The 17360-nt window shown below is 42.8% G+C and overlaps 1 protein-coding gene across 6 annotated transcripts in view; it reads left to right on the top strand.

Moving 5' to 3' along the window:
• The window catches only part of SUSD6 (sushi domain containing 6), a 103028-nt gene that overhangs the window by 43621 nt on the left and 42047 nt on the right, over positions 1–17360 (top strand). For 5 of the 6 annotated variants that reach the window (XM_076344795.1, XM_076344796.1, XM_076344797.1 and 2 more), the window contains 2 exons: positions 8822–9009; positions 13507–13536. In XM_076344795.1, coding sequence (XP_076200910.1) covers positions 8889–9009; positions 13507–13536 — 151 coding nt within the window. In that variant the 5' untranslated portion in view covers positions 8822–8888. The remainder of the gene's footprint in view (positions 1–8821; positions 9010–13506; positions 13537–17360) is intronic. The other variant, XM_076344800.1, reaches the window with a different exon arrangement.

The raw sequence follows: 17360 nt of genomic DNA, 5'->3' as shown, positions 1-17360 counted from the left end.
AAAAGTGAAGGGAAATAGTGCTCTAATAGATACAAAACTGAGCCATGGTGCTGAGACCTTTTGAAGGCCTGCTTTTTTTCCCTCCCTTATTGAGATCTATTGAAGCAGTTCTCTGCTGTGTTAGAATCCCAAACGCAGTCTTAAAGTCAAAACCAGAATTTCAGACTGCGCTTTTTAACTTTCTCAGTTTGGTCAACGATACTAGGCATTTGGAAGATGAAGTTTTCAGAGAACTTAAGGGGCAGTCTTATTTCTCAGAGTGTGTGCGTGTGTATCTTTTTGAAAGACCTTTGTGCTGACAGACATCCAAACATCAAGGATTTGTTAGCCTGGAAGGTTCTGGTATTACAACATGTCTATTGCGGAGAACTTTCTATATAAACTGTGATACAAACAATAAGCACTGCACAGCAATTGTCGTCATCCCTTGGAAGTGGGTGAGTGGATGTTTTCATATCTGGGATGGCAGCTTCTAAACTTGAGTTGTGTCTCACAGCTGTGCTTTTAAGAATAAGACTGCCTCCATCTTCCAGTATAGTTCCTTATTTCAATGTCAGACTAGTTCACTGAAGTTTATATATAGAGGGCATTGATAGGAAAAAGATTTCCCAAATGGGTGTCCTCTTCAAATGGCTGTGCTGCCTGGTGGTATTGCAGGTGCGTGTATAGCAGACTGATGCTTTTAGCCACATCAGTTGAAATGAAAGCACAACAAGTGGTAAGGATGGGGAGAAGTATGTTCTAGTAGTGAGGGATTATAAAATAAGCCTTTATGGTACATGGGCCTTGTGGTGCATTCCCTGAAACAGATTAACACAGCTGAGAAAAGCATCCTGGATATACAGGTGACTTTACCAATCCAGTGCTGCTTCGAGAACCCTGTTCTTACTGAAAGTAACATTTAAAGCTTGTATGTGGTTTCGAGAGGTTCTGCCTTTGCACAGCTTTTCTTTATTCTCCTTCCCTGAAGCCATTTCAGTTTACTGTGAGTTTTCTTTTTTAGGACTTATTATTTTTGGAAAGCGTTCTGGAACATTTTGTGCATATGGTCCTCTGTAAATGTGCTGTTGTACTGATTAAAGCTGAAAGTATGAAACCTAGCCTTTCTGATGCAGTGCGGCAGGGGAAAAATGCTGAAACAATAGTTTCCAAAGGGAATGCTTTTCCAAATAAAGACATATTTAGACAAACAAAAAAACCCCCCACCAAAACTGGGAAAGATTGCATGTGAGATGTATTCTCCACTATCCCCCAGTCTCTACTTTCTCCCATAGATTGCATGGATGCCAGTATGTTTTAAAAAAAAAAAAGAAAATCCCTTAAAGCAGATCCAGCACTTTTTTTTTTAATGACTGGTTTCTCTTCATTCACTGGTGACGTGACCCCATTGCTATAAGCATTTTTGTAATAGCACAGAAATATGCCATGCATTGGAGTTGTGTGCGTTACCCTGTCAAACTCTCCACCCTGCCCCTCCACGGCTCTGCTTTTCCTTCCTACTGGTGCCTGGAAGTTCACAGCCTGCCCATAACTAGCTTCTCCTTCCTTATTTGGAAGGACAATTGGATTTTGATCTCTTATCTTCCTCCTCCTCCCGAGTAAAACAGAAAAAGTTTCCAGTGAAGTTCTCTGACTTTCAAGGAAAATTCTTAAAATTTGGGGAGCTAATGATATCTAGGGCTTTCTCTCGGACTTACCAAGGCAAGGAAAATTGGATGATATTTTTTTTTCAGTCATAAAATTCAAACCTTCTGTGACTGTGTCAGACCTGGCATGACAACCACAGTACTTGGAAATGGGGAAGGATCTTCACAAGATTGAGACTGTTTCTAACAATTTGTCTCTGACTCTGTTTCTGAAAGTATGAGAATGATATTTACAAGAATGAAAACCAGGTCCTAGAGCAAACTGCTGTGGTGTCCTCTTTACTGTCACAGGATGGGAAAGCAAGTCAATTGAACAAAAAACATCTTATGGCTTAAAGGCTATGATGTGAAACAATGTTGCTACATGCCGATATGTCAGGGTACCTTGCTAACAATTTGTCCTCTGCAGTTGGGTGTCTGACGCAGTTGGTCCTGAATTGAAGTACGTTTTTGGAGGCCTACTCTGATGTTGTCTCGTGAAAATGGAATTTACTGCTGCAGTGCACAGATTTGCTTAGAAGACCAGTGTGGCTGGTTGGTTGGTTCTTAAATCTTCAATATACCATGCAAAAGCATGGCCGTTTAGACTGTAGGCGATGCAAATCTGTGAACTATGTCTGACAATGATGGAGCAATGGGCTTTTAAAGTGTGCAGTGAAAATATGCTTGCCCTGGTTTTCCTTGAGGGATCTAGGAGCCCCTCACTTGGCTGACTTATGCCCAATGAATTCATCCTCCATACAAAATGTCTTCAAAATGCCCACATATGTCTTGTGGTTCTCAAGGGGATTCTGCATAGAAAATTGTTGGGGGTCAGGGATTGGGATCTGAGGTGTCATCTTCTTTCAATGTGCACAAGTGTTTCTTAAAGAGGCTCTAGGCCTCTTTTCTTGTTCATTTTCATTGGCTGGATAATTAGGAACAGAAGAAGCTGGCAAGCAAGGTGTCCTGAGCAGCAGCAGTGTGTTGGGGTCCTTGTTATGCTTAAAAATTGCCCTGTGCATCACACTGGGCTGAGGAATGGTAAACCATTTGGGGTTAATCCACAACTGACTTCAGAGTTTCCATCATGCAGTGGGCAGCGAAGGGTACTTGAATACCACCCCTTTTCCCCCTTGGCAGCCTTGCACCTCTTCTTTGCACACCTTGAAAAGTCTGTTCTGAAGGGGACTGTTGGAGTTGCAGCTTGTTTGGTCTACTCAGAAATATCTTTGAGCCTGCTGTGCATTTCTCTTTGGGCTGCAGCAGGGAAGAAGCTCATCTACAAAGGCTTGCACCCAACTGTTGGCATGGAAGGGAAATAGATGGAGGAAGGAAGTGGTCCCTGCCTTTAGCCCACAGAAGAATATGCTCGGCTAACCTCAGGATGACTTCTTGAGGAACGTCAAGTGAGATAAGGAGGCAAGCAAGGGAGGGGTGCAAAAGCATGATTTAGATGCAAACAGGACTTTAGACTGTGATAGGAAGGATAGAGGGGAGGAGGCTGGGGAATAAGCTATGCAAATTGGTGAATCTTTATTCACTTGGGGTAGGAATGTTGGTATGGCTTTCCCAGTTGTAAGGGACTGGTTATCCAGTAGTGAAAAATCCAGTTTCCTGGCTTGAAGCTTAAGTGTGCCTTAATGGGGCTGTGGAGAGTTAGGCACGTGCTGTTTATCAGAGATTAAAATGGATTTCAGAATTTAGCCTGTCCAGCAAGCTTTTTTCTGAGCGAACTCTAATGTCCCTTTTGAAAATAGGAGTTGTGCATCACCAACAATTGCACTGGTGTTTTAGAAACCTTCATGAGAGAGAGGAGGTGAAAGCTAAAACAAGATATTTATGTGAAAGAAACTGCTGAATTTGCAGGTCATAAGCCAAACCCTGTGGCACAGCTGGGGTATGAGGAAGGAAACCCAGCAATTCAGGTCCCACTACAAGTTGCACTCAGGTCTTGGTTTGCAGGAGGATATGCACTGACTCCAGTGTCTGGAATAAGCTGCTCAGTCTGCCCTAGTGATTCCTCTCTGTAGCAGGGGATATGTGCAGTTCAGCCCTCTGCTTTATGCTGTACCTGTGCTATGCAGAAATCTGCCTTTTCATAATTTGAAGATGAAAGTGTAAAATGAAGTTACCAAACACACATGTTCTAAGTCATCTGTTTACTCTGTGTGTATGTGTGTGTGGAGTGTTACATGGGTTGTTCGCTTTTTCTTATTTCCTCTCTTCCTCTTCCACCTTTTCCAATTATCCTGGATAATTGAGAGTTGGCTGTGCTGAAAAGTCAGATGATTAAGATTTTCTAAACTGCCTGCAGGTAACTTTAAATACTTTGTTTTTTTCTTTGTGTCTAGTTTAACTGAACAGTTTAATTGAACTGTGAAGTTATCCCAAAATGTTAAAAATACAATTCTGTTTCTAAAAGCTTTCAATTACACTGGTTTAACTGCAGAAAGTAAATAGAATTACGGATTTTGTTCCTCTTCTGGCACTTGGACTTGATTTTTTTGTAATTTTTCTTATTAAGCAGCCAAGAGGATGACTTTTTTTTGTTTTAAAGTTTGACTGCTCATTGAAAGCAGACAAAATAAGGATACAACAAAACCAGCAACTAAGGGTGAAGGTTAAATCCTCTGAACCACACTGCTCACATCAGGTTCCACCTGCAGCATGACCATGAGGCAAGAACAATCCTTGTGCTTAGCCTTTCAAAAGGTATGCTGTGCATACCCATCACTCATCCTGCTGCCAAGATCTTTGCTGTGCGCATTCAAGAGATAGCAAACAATTTCTGAGTATTATTCTGTGAGGGGGAAACTATGTGGATAAAACAGATTTCTGATATGCATGAGGATAACTAATTTTCTTCTGGCAAGTTTCAAGTATGGTATTTAACAGCAAGCCAGTAGCATTCCAAACATTCTGAACGCTTCCCTAAACATACTGGAAGAATCCAGGTTGAAGACCTGTTTTCCAGCAACAGTGACACAGGGCATAGCTGTGCTAGGCATCTTGAGCAACTGGAGAGCCTAAGACTGTCCCATCCACCTCCCTGACATCCCATGTCCTTGGTGCACCAGAACTACCCAAATCTGGTTCTCTTTCATGTCCTGAGCATATGACTTTCCAAAGAACACTTTTCCATGGGGACCTAGGAGTCCTGCTGTGACAAAATGGGGAAAAATCAGAAAATTGGTCATAATCCTGGGAAAATGTACACATGCTTACGAAGGGATCTTGGATCAAGGGATATGAGTTGGCAGCTTCTGAAGGTCTAGAAGATAAATGGCAGAGGTCCCCAAACAGCTTAGCTTAGAAAAACCTCCTGCCATATGCAAGTGTGTCCCCTTTGGAAACAGCGAGCAGAAAGTCTGGCCTGCGTGGTTTCAGTGGAAGCTGATGCCTGCTTCAGGGAGTTCACGTAGAAGTGAACTACTGCTTGTTGTGTGAGCAGGGCTGGCCATGCAGTAAGGGGGACTAATGCTGAAGTGTTACTGGGAAGGTTGCTTGATGACAAGACTTCAAGAAAAGAAAGAGCTGGGGATGGCTGTAACCCAGGAGCAATGAGTACTTTTTCCCTTGTTGACAGCATTCCCTGAGAGGGTGTGACTATTGACTTTGTGGCCACAGAGGGCAGTTTATTTTGTTATCTTTATTTAGTAGGTGTCTTTCAAAGCACACATTAAAAAGAAAGAAAAAAAAATACTTCTATTGACTGACATACTGTTTACAGAGAAGAATCTCTTCTCCCCTCCTTACTGTATTTATGGGAACTGCTGGCTATACTAAATATTATCTTTGAAAACATCTGTGTTTAAACTTAATGCTCCCATAACCCTTCAGCCAGGCTGTGGCATGTGAAATGGGTCTGAAGTGTCCTCGCTCTGTATACTTGTGCTACTGATGGCTTCTGTCTCATTGTTTCTAGGATCCATTAAAGGAACCAGCCCGTTCCTTAATGCTGTGTGTAAACAGGGAATCGTTTTGATTCACATGAACCCATGAATTGTTAAGCTATCTCCCTGAGAGTATGTCTCTGACAAACGTGTGTGCTCTACAGTGCACTCCAGTTAACTCCTGGAGGTGGAGGCCTGAAGAGTTGTTATGAAAGCTGCTTCCCCCTGAGCTGTAGGTATAAGGAATGTGCTAAAACAACAGTCAACTTTCAGAGAATTGAACGTCTGTTTAAATAGCTTCCCAACCACCAGCTCCCCTCTGGGAAGAAAGGATACCTTCTTATCTAGCCAGAGTCTCTTTCATCTTCTAATTTTGCCAAGGAAAGGTCAAGGCTGGGAACAAGTTTTATAACTTGGCTGAAGCCCGAGGGAGGATCCTCACAGGCAGTACCTGTGTCCATTGTCTCCTAACAATTCTGAGGGGTTTATCGATGCTGTCTTCCACTAAATGGTTTTACTGCCTTTGTGTCTCCTTCAAATCCCACACTGAACTCAGTCAGCTTAGTGGGATGTTACTGTAGGCATAGCAGCGGCAATTTACAGCATTCCTTGTGGGGTAGCTCCATGCCTCTGACAGACAGGATCCCTGATAACCTGGGACTGAAGTGACTTGGTAGCTGAAAAGAGATGGGGAAACCATGCCCGACTTTAGAAGAAAGGAGAGAAACAGTGTTGTGCTTTGGAGCAATCTATTAGTGAATCGAGAATAAGCAATAATTGATTCCCCCAGAAGATATTATTGTTTTAGGTATCTCTAACTTGGTTGTTGTTCAGAGACCAGAATTGGACTGCTGGCTTCCACGTGCAATCTTTGGGAGAGGAAAACACCTCTGGGGCAAGGTAGCACACCTCAGGCGGCTCAGCAAATTCTATGATAATTGTACGCCCTCTTCCCTACCTCTCCTGGCTGCTGCTATGTCACCTGGCAAGCACTGTTCCAAGGGCAGGGAAGGCCAACTTTAAAAGATACCTTGGCAAGACTTGCAGAGTTTGTTACACTAATGAGGCTGCATTAAATTGGAATGGGGATGACAGACCTGTCTTGATCTAATCAGAAGGGCTATTTGCTGAAGATGGTGCATTGCTTTGTCAGAGCTGTAATTCAGTGTAGAGCAGTGACTTAGAAGAAAGCAGCCAGCTGTTGGCCTGGAGTATAGGCCAGATGCTGGCCTCTTCCAATTGAATATGAACTTAAAATTCATGCGGGAGATCTGATTTGAGAGGAGGGGGCAGATGTACAGACTAGCTGGCTTGGCTTTCTTTACAGAGGAGTATTTTTTTCATTCTGTGGTCTAATTGTTGCTGAAGGAATTCTAGCAGATGAGTGGCAGCATCCTTACTCCTTTCTGCATGGTAGGAGTTTGGGGAACAAAGCATTGGCTTCTCGTCTGTGGAATACGTGAGAAATCTATAGGCTGTTCTACAGGCGTAGAGTGGGATAGCTTCACTTCTCTCCCTTCCTCTCCAAATGAAGCAAGAAACAAAAGGGGCAGACCCAGAGTTTATTGTAGCATCAGCTCCAGAATTGCCACGTAGCAGTTTAAATGTCATCTTGAAATGACATTTCAAGGCGGGGGTGTATGCAGACAAATTCTTCTTCTTTGGTAGAGACTAATTGACTTGAAAGATCCAAATTTTAAAGATAGCCCTTTTGTGAAGTAAATATGAGCGAAGTAGTGACATGGAACTAAGGAAACCCTCTTTTCACTAGGATGACTTCCAGGTTTAATGACAAATCTACGTATACCCTCCCATAATGCAGCTTCTTTTTTTCCTGAGTAATTGGAAATGTGAGTTGTGGCTGTTTGAGTTGTGTGTTTCTCTGGTCAGTGCTGGCGTGTTGACTTCATCTCAGAAGTACTTAAGGATCTGAAAGTCATACTGCCTTCCCTAGTAATAGGAGCACTAACCCAGGTCTCCCATATGTTCTCACAGGGTATGAAAGAGTACGATACCCACCTCTGCACCTCTCAAATTTGTTTGGAGTTATCCAGCAGTTTTGAATTTCTATGGGAAATTTGGCCAAAAAAAAAATAATCCCTCGTCAGAATGGATATCAATTTAGCTGAAGAAGCTGTGGCTGAATGGGGCTTACCTCAAAATTAAAAGTATTCCTGTAGTCAAGTGTAAAGAAACATTAATTTCTGCAAATCTTTTTTTTCCCCCTTGAGAGCTTTAGATGTTTGTATATAGGAATAGCATGATATAAGTGTTGAAACATGTCTGTGTGTGTGTTTTGTTTGGGTGTTTTTGGGGTTTTTTTGTTTTGTTTTTTTTATTCCATCACTCACCTAGTTGTCTTTATCCCAGTTTTCTCCTTTCTCCTTTGTAAAACCAGTACACACAGATTTTTTTAGTCCCAACTTTCTTTCATGAGCGCTGGAGTTACACATGCCATTGTTACTCATCCAGGTCCAGAGTTACCATTGGAGGTTTTGCAGGCTAAAACCATACTAGGTTGGTGGGACATATATTCTGCTGGGTCTTTTTCCTTTATTAAAAATAGGGGTTCGACTTTGTGCTTTCTTGATTTTCCCAGCTGCACTTTGTGTGTTTGTGTATGAGTCTGTTTTTGCTGTGACAATGCCTGATAGGCTGTGGCTGAATCCCTCAGTCCTCAGGTATGAGCAGTGTCACATCCTGCAGTTTTAATTGCTATGCTTTGTACTGTCAGAACATTATACCTGAGGTTTGCAAGCTGTTCTACATTCCTCCTCATAAGTGTGTGTTTGCCTGCCTGCCGGCTGGCTGTCAGGTTTGCTGTGCCTCTCCAGGTGGCTGAAGAAGCATTTGATTTATTTATCCTAGCTGTCTAGTAACAGTCTGCGGTGTCTTGGAGACCTTCTGAAAGGTGGTAGGGGTGTAGGAAGGCTGGCTCTCTTGAAGTTATTTTGAAACAAATTCTCCGGACGCTATATCCTCTGGCGTTGTCTTGAAAGGAAAAGCTAAAATTAATTGTAAGCTAGGCAGTCTTCACACCTGAAGTATTAGAGGGTGAGTGAAAAGTTCTGGTGTCTCTATAATGCAGCTCCTTTTAGTATTTCCTATGCGGAAGGTTGCCTTTTCTGTTCCTGTTACCTTGTGAACTGTGAATACTTGGTAAGATTCCTAAATGTTAGAACATGCAAAAGATCGCTCTTGTTTGTTTCTGAATTTCCCCTTTTCCTCCCCTCCTGAGATGTTATAGGTGTTTGGCTCAAAACTTACTGTTTCTGTCTTTCTTTGTCTTTGTTTTTGTAGACCGAGGTGCTCCTGATCAACCAGATCTTTCGGGAATTTTTTAAAAAGAAACTTCTGTGGGTAAAAGATGTGCCATGGAATGGTAGCACCAAAGAGCAACACAGGATCGTCTCTTGCCTTGACTAGCCATGGGTTATTTCTTCTGCTAGTTATCTTTGGTACCTTTATCTTGGAAGCACAGGCCACAGGTAAGTGAAACCTTTGCATATGCTGCAGGGAGGGGGAGATGTATAGGTATGGAGGTGACCTTATATTTTTATGGGGAAGCTGGTGATGGTTGATGCATTTGTACACATCTTTCAGCACTCATGAGAAAAATTACATTGCTACTTGTTAAGCAGAGGGCAGTGTTTGAACTGAAAGTCTTGCATATTAGTAAATAAGTGCTTGTCGTTTACCCTGTCATTTTGATTCCCCCAGCTTTTTTCCCCTCCATTCTCATCCCTTCACAGCATCTGGGGGCACTTGGACTGTCTCGAGCATGGACCACATTTTGGTTGAGTGAGATTCTCATGTAGACACTCTTATCTGTATGCCCTGTAGCAACTGCTCATGTGAAGTAGTTTTGGAAGCACAGACTGTCTTCAGCTCTTTGCACAGCTGATGAATCTGTTCAGTGTTTCCTTGTGTGCTATCTTCTGACACCTCAGCACCAGCTAACTGCACCCCTTTATTAGATCCTCTTTGCAGCTTGAGTTTTTCCCTCTCCCCTTTCCAACTTCTTGATGTTTATCTGATGGACAAGTGTTGTGAATAATGTAAATAGCAGTGCAATGGGATGATATGTAAAATCTCAGCAGAGATGAGGGGATCTGCCTTTTAGAAATGAGTGGAAGAAGAAAATATACCAGATACTTCACATCATATACTACCTTGTGAGTATGTGCTTGTTTACCCAGTATACCCTGAAATACATCTTTTCTCTCAGACCAGCCATGATGTAGTTCTTGTCTGTAGAGGGATGCCTGATCATCAGTGGCATGGGATGGAAGGGAATAACTTTGTGTGCTCTTGCACAGAACTTTGAAGGAGGTTAATCCCAAAAAGGCACGTACATTTGACTTCAGTAGTCGTTGTAATGTAGAACAATAACTTGCCTTTGAAAACAAAACCTCGGTTCTTGACATAACTCTAAAAAGTCCTATTTATTTGACATACCGTGGCACCTGAAAATGTCCCATGATCAACACTCCTCAACATCAGTGAAGCTTGAATTGGCCTCTGTGTGGTAGAGCAGAATAAATATTAGTTGCCAGATGCACTTAAGCCGAGGTGATCCTGTATGGAAAAGTCTGCTGGTGCTGGAAACTGCTGAGGAGGAGTTGATCTCCTTTTAGTATTTCTGGCTCTTCAAGTTGGAAGGGAGAGGCTGCTGAAATCAGATATCCCAGACCTTCTATGTCTTCCTGGCCTGATTTTGGCTTTGCAGGTAATGGGGGGTGGGGGTGACACACATGAGAGTGACAAATTAGCAAGAACAGATAGTGAGAGTGGAAAAGGGACAAGGTCTTTTTGGATCTGGTCTATCCTTGTTTTTTCCAGTCTTGCTGTTATCGGTGATAATGTCACTGCCTCATTTCAGATGTAGGCCTGTCAGATATGCCTCCCAGCCTGGGGCTGGAGTGCACCATCCCCATCTGAGACTCCCATTACACACTGCAGCACCTTCAGCTGAGTCTGTAATCAGTATGCAAATGCCTTGTGCTGCACGGGGCTGCTGGATGGGGAAAGGCAGCCACAATACAGGCAAGCCTTTTTAGTATCATTTTTGAGGCATCCAGTCACATTAACAAAAACACTGGTTAAGCATGTTGGAAGACCCAAGAGTGGTTCTGCATTGTTTCCCTTTCAGTGTTCCTTTTGCTTCAGGACCTGAAACCAGCTGTGGTAAACTGATCAAGTCAGATCATCAGCTAAATAGGATTATAGTGGCTAGGCATGAACCATTTCCTGCAGGGGAAGTGAGAAAGTGAGTGCATGTGGAGGGGAGCTCAAGATCATAGCAGAGGGTAAGACGTGCAGGGGAAAAAATCCTGGGGGAGGGGAAGGGCTCGCTGAGGAGCACTTCCATGTGCCGGTTTTCTGAGACTGGGAGGTAGCAACCCAACTGTCAATTGCTGGGAGGGATGGGGGCGCTCAGCGATGCATCATGGTCCCGGAGAGCTGCACCTGCAGCAGCATACCAGCCATGAGTAACATTAATGAGCAAGTCAGCTGAGGAGCGGAGAGCCAGATGGAGAAACAAAGAATACTGGCGAGGCGCTTGGAAAATCATCTTTCCCTCGTCTTTGTCCCCCAACCACCCCACCATCCTCACTTTATTACTTTACATAGTAAAATCGTTCAGAGCAGGCAGAGGAAAGCGATGTTAACATGAAGCAAGAGACTGTATTAAATCTCTTGGTGGTAATGCTTGCCTTGAATGCAGGGCCAACATGACATGCTCGCAATTGCTACAAAAGCTGAAGAATGTTCTCAAAAAAACAGACAAGCATGGAGACAACGGCTGGCTCAGCTCTGAGTGAGAAAGCAGAGCTTGTGATTCATTTGTTTAAAACCATATGATGTATATTGTATTACAGTAATTTTGCTGTTTAGAAATTCTATTGCTTGAGTTCCAGGAGGCTTAGAGATATATTCATGTTCTGGGCAGGAATGTGCTCTCTTTGCCACGTGGTTAATGCAGAGGGCAGACTCATTTCCAGTCAGCAAGCATCTGGTCTGTCCTCTGGTAATAAATTGATTTTATTTATGCATGGATTTTTAAGAAAAATCTTCAGCACTTTGTCTCAAGCAATCTATCCAAATATCCTGGAGTGCCATGAGATGAGTATGATAAGTTGCTTAGTCACTAAGCACACTGCAGAATTTGGGGAAGCTGCTCCCTTTTCACAGGAAGATATCCATGAATATAAAAATAACCGCTGCACATATTTTAACACAAAACAAATGCAGCATTTGGTGATGGGCAAGCAACGAAGCTATGTCAGAAGAGGAGGATTTATGGAAACTTCAGTGCTGTTCAGAAATATTTCTTGAGCTTTATCACTGTTGTACCTTTTTCCTTTTTTCCCCATCCGGCAAGTTCTCCAAGGTTAGTTGGGAGAAATAATGAAGGAATGAGCAGGCGAAGAGACTTAGAAAGCAAGGACCTGAGGTGCTGAGGCTTAGTTCTTAATCTGTCTCTTCTGTTTTCTTTGAGGGTTTGTCTGGAATGTAACTAAAAGCCAGTTCGTAGTGCTTAGTAAATAGAGATGGGGAGGTTTTGAAGTGATGGAGAGGAGCAATAACAACCATTTTGTCTGCTTTTCTACAGATAATGCTTCTCCATGCTTTCTTTGTTGCTGTGATTTCCCACCCCCATCTCTGGCCCTTAAGGTTATTCCCAAGCTCTCAAAGGCCTTGTGTTTATATCTCATTCACAATGGTCCTCCTGTCTGGCCAGGCTATTTTTGGAAGGATGACAGTGGATCAGAATAAGTTGTTCATTAAATTTTAACACGTAGTCTCTAAAATACTCTGAAAGCTTCCTATCGTTTGTGTTCCAAATGGTGTAATCTCTCTTGGATTCATAACCAGCTCTGTCAGAAACCTATCAAAACATAGGTTGCGCCTTTCATTATTGATAATAGCATCACCTGGTCCTGGGAAATGCATGTAAAGGTGTTGGTAAAAGGATTAAACATCCTGAATTAAGCAAATATCAATACCCATAAAGGACAGAGTTTAAATATTAACCTTTAAAAATTAATAATAATGCAGGCTTGGTGAATCTAAGTCCATTTAGCTTTAGACACAGCCTGATTTTTTGTTGACTGATCACATGTGAAATGCTATAAAGCTAGCTCTTTAATTTTTAGGATTGCCATTAAAATGATGAATTGAGCTTGAATAAACTGAAACGACTTCATTCCTGTGTGTTGTCTCTGACGCAAATCAGCCAATCTGCTGCTTGCTGTTCTAAGGTCTTTTCAGTGCCAAGGTTATTCTGCACAGAAGCTCTTGGATACCGCTGGTATTTGTTTGCATTGCGTAGAACAGCTTGTTAGAGTGCACTCCAGTCATTGAGCAGATTCAGACTTGTTCCTATTCTTTGGGAATCTGTGCAAAGCAGACGTTTCCTTTGTCTCTAATTATGCAGCTGAAAGGAAGGCGTTTATACAGCTAGGGATGAATTCAATGGTCATGAAAACAAGGACACTATAACATTGCATGGCCAGACAGAAATGTGGGGAGGTGTCGTGAATGAGCAGAGGATCTTGATTCTAACCTGCATGCTTCATGTAAGTGTGCATGCTTCAGTGTCAGCCCAAAGAAGTGTGTAGTTCTCCATGGAGAGAAGGGGGAGCAGTTTCAGGTGCAATTCCTCTTTCCAGTCACTTTGGAGAGCTTAGTAAGAGCAAAGTGGTACGGAAGAGCATGGTGAGGAGCTGCAGAATAATGGCCAGGCCGCAAAGGTGGCTAGGAAGCAAATGCGGATGGGCCCAGAATTAAGACTATTCAAATAATATTCACACTGTTCCTACACTGATCCAGGCAGTGCCATTTAAGCAACTGGCTCGAAGGGAGTAATAGGGATCTCAAGAAGCCACAGAATTTGTTTAATTTTAACCAGTTCTAATGGTTGAAGGATGAATTGAAGCAAGCATAATAGTAATCCTGAAATTTCCTTTTGTCTGTCCTAGGTTGGCTCAGCAAATCCAAAGGACCTGCATGTGAGTAGATTTATATTCACTGCTGTACTATGAGAAATGAGTGTGATGTCTTACTGGTTAATATAAGTGGCTATGAGCTAGGATTCCCATTATACTTTTGTTGTGTTGGATAGGCTGAGATCCATCTCTATGCCCCGCTTCCATTTTTGTCCCTTGTATTTGGGAAAGATGACTGCCCTCAGTTTGAGAGAGGGAGATCAACTTCATATGTTTCACTGTGCTTGAAGGGATCTCTGTGCCTTCTATAGCATTTAACTTCAAATGACTCAAGAAAAAACAAATAGAGTAAATATTTCATTAAAATGCAGCGAGAGATGCTGCTTGTGAGAATTCTGAGAGGCTGCCAGAGAGGATTGGGAGGACAGGGAGGGCAAACTGAGGCAAGAAACCTTTTATTTCCTTTAATCAAGAAAAAGGTGAACATCTCATCACAGAGCATGACTCTGGATATATTCCATTGGATATTCCTACTTTTCATCTCCTGTGCTCAGAGAAAGTCTAAAATCTTTCCTGTGTGCATGTTCTGGATGTACATAACTTTGGGAGGAATCGGGAAGCATATTTGGCTTCTGTATCTGTTCTAAATGTGTAAAATTTTGCGTAAATCTTTTCTGAAATTTGGTCTGCTTAGTCTGAACTTTCCCCTCTCCTCCAAAAAAACGGAATACAGGAACAGAGTCTGAGGGGAATGGATTCATAATGAAGTATTTAAAGGTGTGGGAGGGGGGTTTTACCACCTACCAAATTTTGGTCTTCAGAGAGTGGGAGATGAGCTGATGGCATCCTCTGAATCCTGGATTTTTATCCAATGCCTGAATTTTACTCCTGGCAAGACTGGTATCACACACACCTAGTATTAAGGGGCCTTCAATTCTTGGCCACGGTTGCTAGCAGGAAAATAAGCTACTTTAAGAAATAATTCAAGAGTTGTCCGTTCCAACTCACCTTAGCTTCTTGGGCTAGAATGAGAAAGATGGAAATTGGTAGGAGCTTCATTGTAGAGGGAAGCAGGAGGCGTGCTAAATGGCATGGTTTGTTCTTCAAGAGAAAGTATTTGTGAACTTCAGTCCAGGTTCTGACTGGTGTCCCTTGATGACTGCTGCCCGCTAGGTTGAAGGTACAGACTAGTCTATCTTCTTATGCAGCTTCCTTCTATCACTGAGTCCTTCCTCTTTATGTGCTTGAGCCAATCATTTGGGAAGAGTTTGGGTTTGTTCCTAGTGTCATGGGAAAAGTCCTGACAGTGGGACAGAAGAAAGTTTGCTTGCTATCACTTTGTGCCAGTTGACAATTGGTTTGCTGCTTCTGTTCCTTTTGAGTCCTAAACTGGTTACCATTGCAGCTGAGGCATTATGTTTTTAGGATATGTTGAATATTTTTCTGTGCAACCCATGTCTGCCACTGCTTCTCCAGCCCCTATGTTTAACTGTAGCAGCACAAGCAGTTACCACCTCCTGGTTATGCTGCTAGCCATTACTGACTCTGCAGTGGGGATGGCAGAACAAGAAGTAAATTTGCTCTGGAACTATGGCAAACTTCAGCCTGGGTTGTTACTGCAAATACTGCTGGAATAGCTGGTGTGTGGTATGTAAAGCTGTGGAGTAGATATGTCCTCAGCATGCTTACGTGGGTGATAAGGGGGAAACAAGTGGTAGGGCAAGGTAGGTAGCTGTAGACTGTTGAGTCTTCAGCTTTTGTGGCTGAATCTGTCAAGGCCCTGTGTTAAAGCCAGCAATCTGTGTCTAGATGAGGACTGCTAAAACACTGCTGATAACAAGCTGCTGATAGTCAAGAGTGAAGGTAGGGCGCTGAAGGCACTTGAACAGGAAGCTCAAAAATGCTTGTACCTTCGTGAGGGTGGCTGGAACCCAGTGACAGGATTATGGCATTGTCTCAAGAGGTTGTACCTGCTTATCTGTGTGCACTGATCTGCATCTAAAAAAACATTTTCCTTTTAATGAACGAAACCTCTGGGGAGTGTTAGTCTTCCTCTGCAAGCAGGAATTCCCCTGAGGCTCTGCTTCTGCAGTGTTGTATTGGCATTGGAAGACTGGTGAATTGCTTGCTTCCAGATGTCGTTGAAGGGATTTGAAGTAACCCCTTAGGTATGGGGCTGCTTAGATGAGTTGCAGGATGTGCTAGGTGGATTGGGCTAGATGGGGCTTGTTGCTAAACTGTTGAAGAAAAAAAATGAGCTTTTTGGCCCAGCCTAGTACAGTGATCCTTTTATTATGGAAGGGGGAGGGGAACTCTTGGAGTTCCTGTGCTGAGAAGACTGCCTAATCTCAAGAGGGATGTTGTGGGGATGCTCCCTCACTGCTTGGGTACCTTGGCCTGGCTGGTGCTGGATGGAGATGCCTCCTGTGTTCCTTCTCTATAGGGCCAATGCCATGAATGCAAGGATAAGTGCATTTATCCGCTTGGCGAGGTAAGAAGCATTTCAGGGGAAGCAGAAGCCAAAGAATTGAACAGTAGGGTGTAACAAAAGAGCATCTTTAAATCTTGCAGGCTCAGCATTTTAGGTCTAGCCAGTCATCTTAATTCAATGGGGAAAATCTTTCTTGTTTGAGAGCAGAAAGAAACATTGCTGCTGCTTTTGAGATACATCTTTTACTTTGTCAGTAAAGGGAGAAGCATGTCTGATTTGAAAAATGTTGCCTTGCTATAGAGTGAGATAAGCACCTCTGGTGGACGTTCTGTTGAGTTTTCAACCCACGGACAGGGAAGAAACATGGTAGGCTTGACACATGCAGAGTCATGACTAGAAAGCCAGAGGCTGCTGCTGCTTTTCTGTCTTGAAGGAACATTTTCTATGTCTCGAGGAAAATACCAACATGGTGTATAGCGAGTTTCATGTCAGACGTACCCTTAGGCACCCATAAAACTATGCATCAGAAAGAGAGTAAAACTGTTTTGTGATCTTACCAATTTTGTTGTTTAGGCAACTTTGCATTTTCTTCTGCTTCTTTTTCAGCAGAGATATCAGCTGTTGAGACAACCGGTGAAGTTTTTGTTTTAGGTAGAACTGGAATATTTTGAAGGAAATGGAGCTATCTGGAGACTCTTCAGGCATAGAAAAGGACTAGAAGCAAATGGAGATTTGTAGGAAGGTGGCAGAATAGCTTGAAGGTGAATGAGGATTGGGGGAGAATAAGATTCTAGGAAGGAGAGGAGGGGGACAGAGGAGTGCAGCAAAACAGGAAGGTAAAGGTTTCCACAGGTGGAGTTGTGAAAGATCCTGATGGTTTAAAAAGCCAAATTAGTGTCTTGGTGGTTAAGTAGTGTAAGTCCTGAAAGAAGGTAGTGTTTTAGTTATGCAATCAGATTAGAATGGTTGAGAATAGTATGGCCTTGGGAGGGAGGACTTTAGTAGAAAAATATATATGTGTGTGTTTATTTTTTTAATGGTTAGGTAAGAGTGTCTTGATGTAGGATATGCCTTTACAACATCAGGCTTTTGAGGCTTTTCTATATGCAACAGGACTGACTAATGAGACACTGACAGAGAGTTTGAGGACTTGAGGGTTACAAAGTGTGTGTGCCCTCCAGCGACTGAAGCTTCAAGGCAGGAATCTTCCGAAGGTGGGAGCAGAGCAGGGTGAAGATGTCAGTTACGGGAGCACTGGCTGTGTCTGCCTACAAGTGCTCTAACATCATGGCTGGGGATCTGGGGGGGAGAGAAACTGTGAAAGACCATATAGCAACTGTGTGTGAAACAAGACATAGGGAAGAATTTCAAGTGGAAGTTGCTGCCATGTTTAGAGAAATACCTGTGACTTTCTCAGAAGGTTCTGCTTTTCTTAGTTTGTGTTCAGTTTTATAGT

The sequence above is a fragment of the Aptenodytes patagonicus genome, chromosome 7, assembly GCF_965638725.1.
Source record: "Aptenodytes patagonicus chromosome 7, bAptPat1.pri.cur, whole genome shotgun sequence".
NCBI lineage: Eukaryota > Metazoa > Chordata > Aves > Sphenisciformes > Spheniscidae > Aptenodytes > Aptenodytes patagonicus.
The sequence above is the reverse complement of the archived record's forward strand: the minus strand, read 5'-3'. Positions and strand labels throughout refer to the sequence as shown.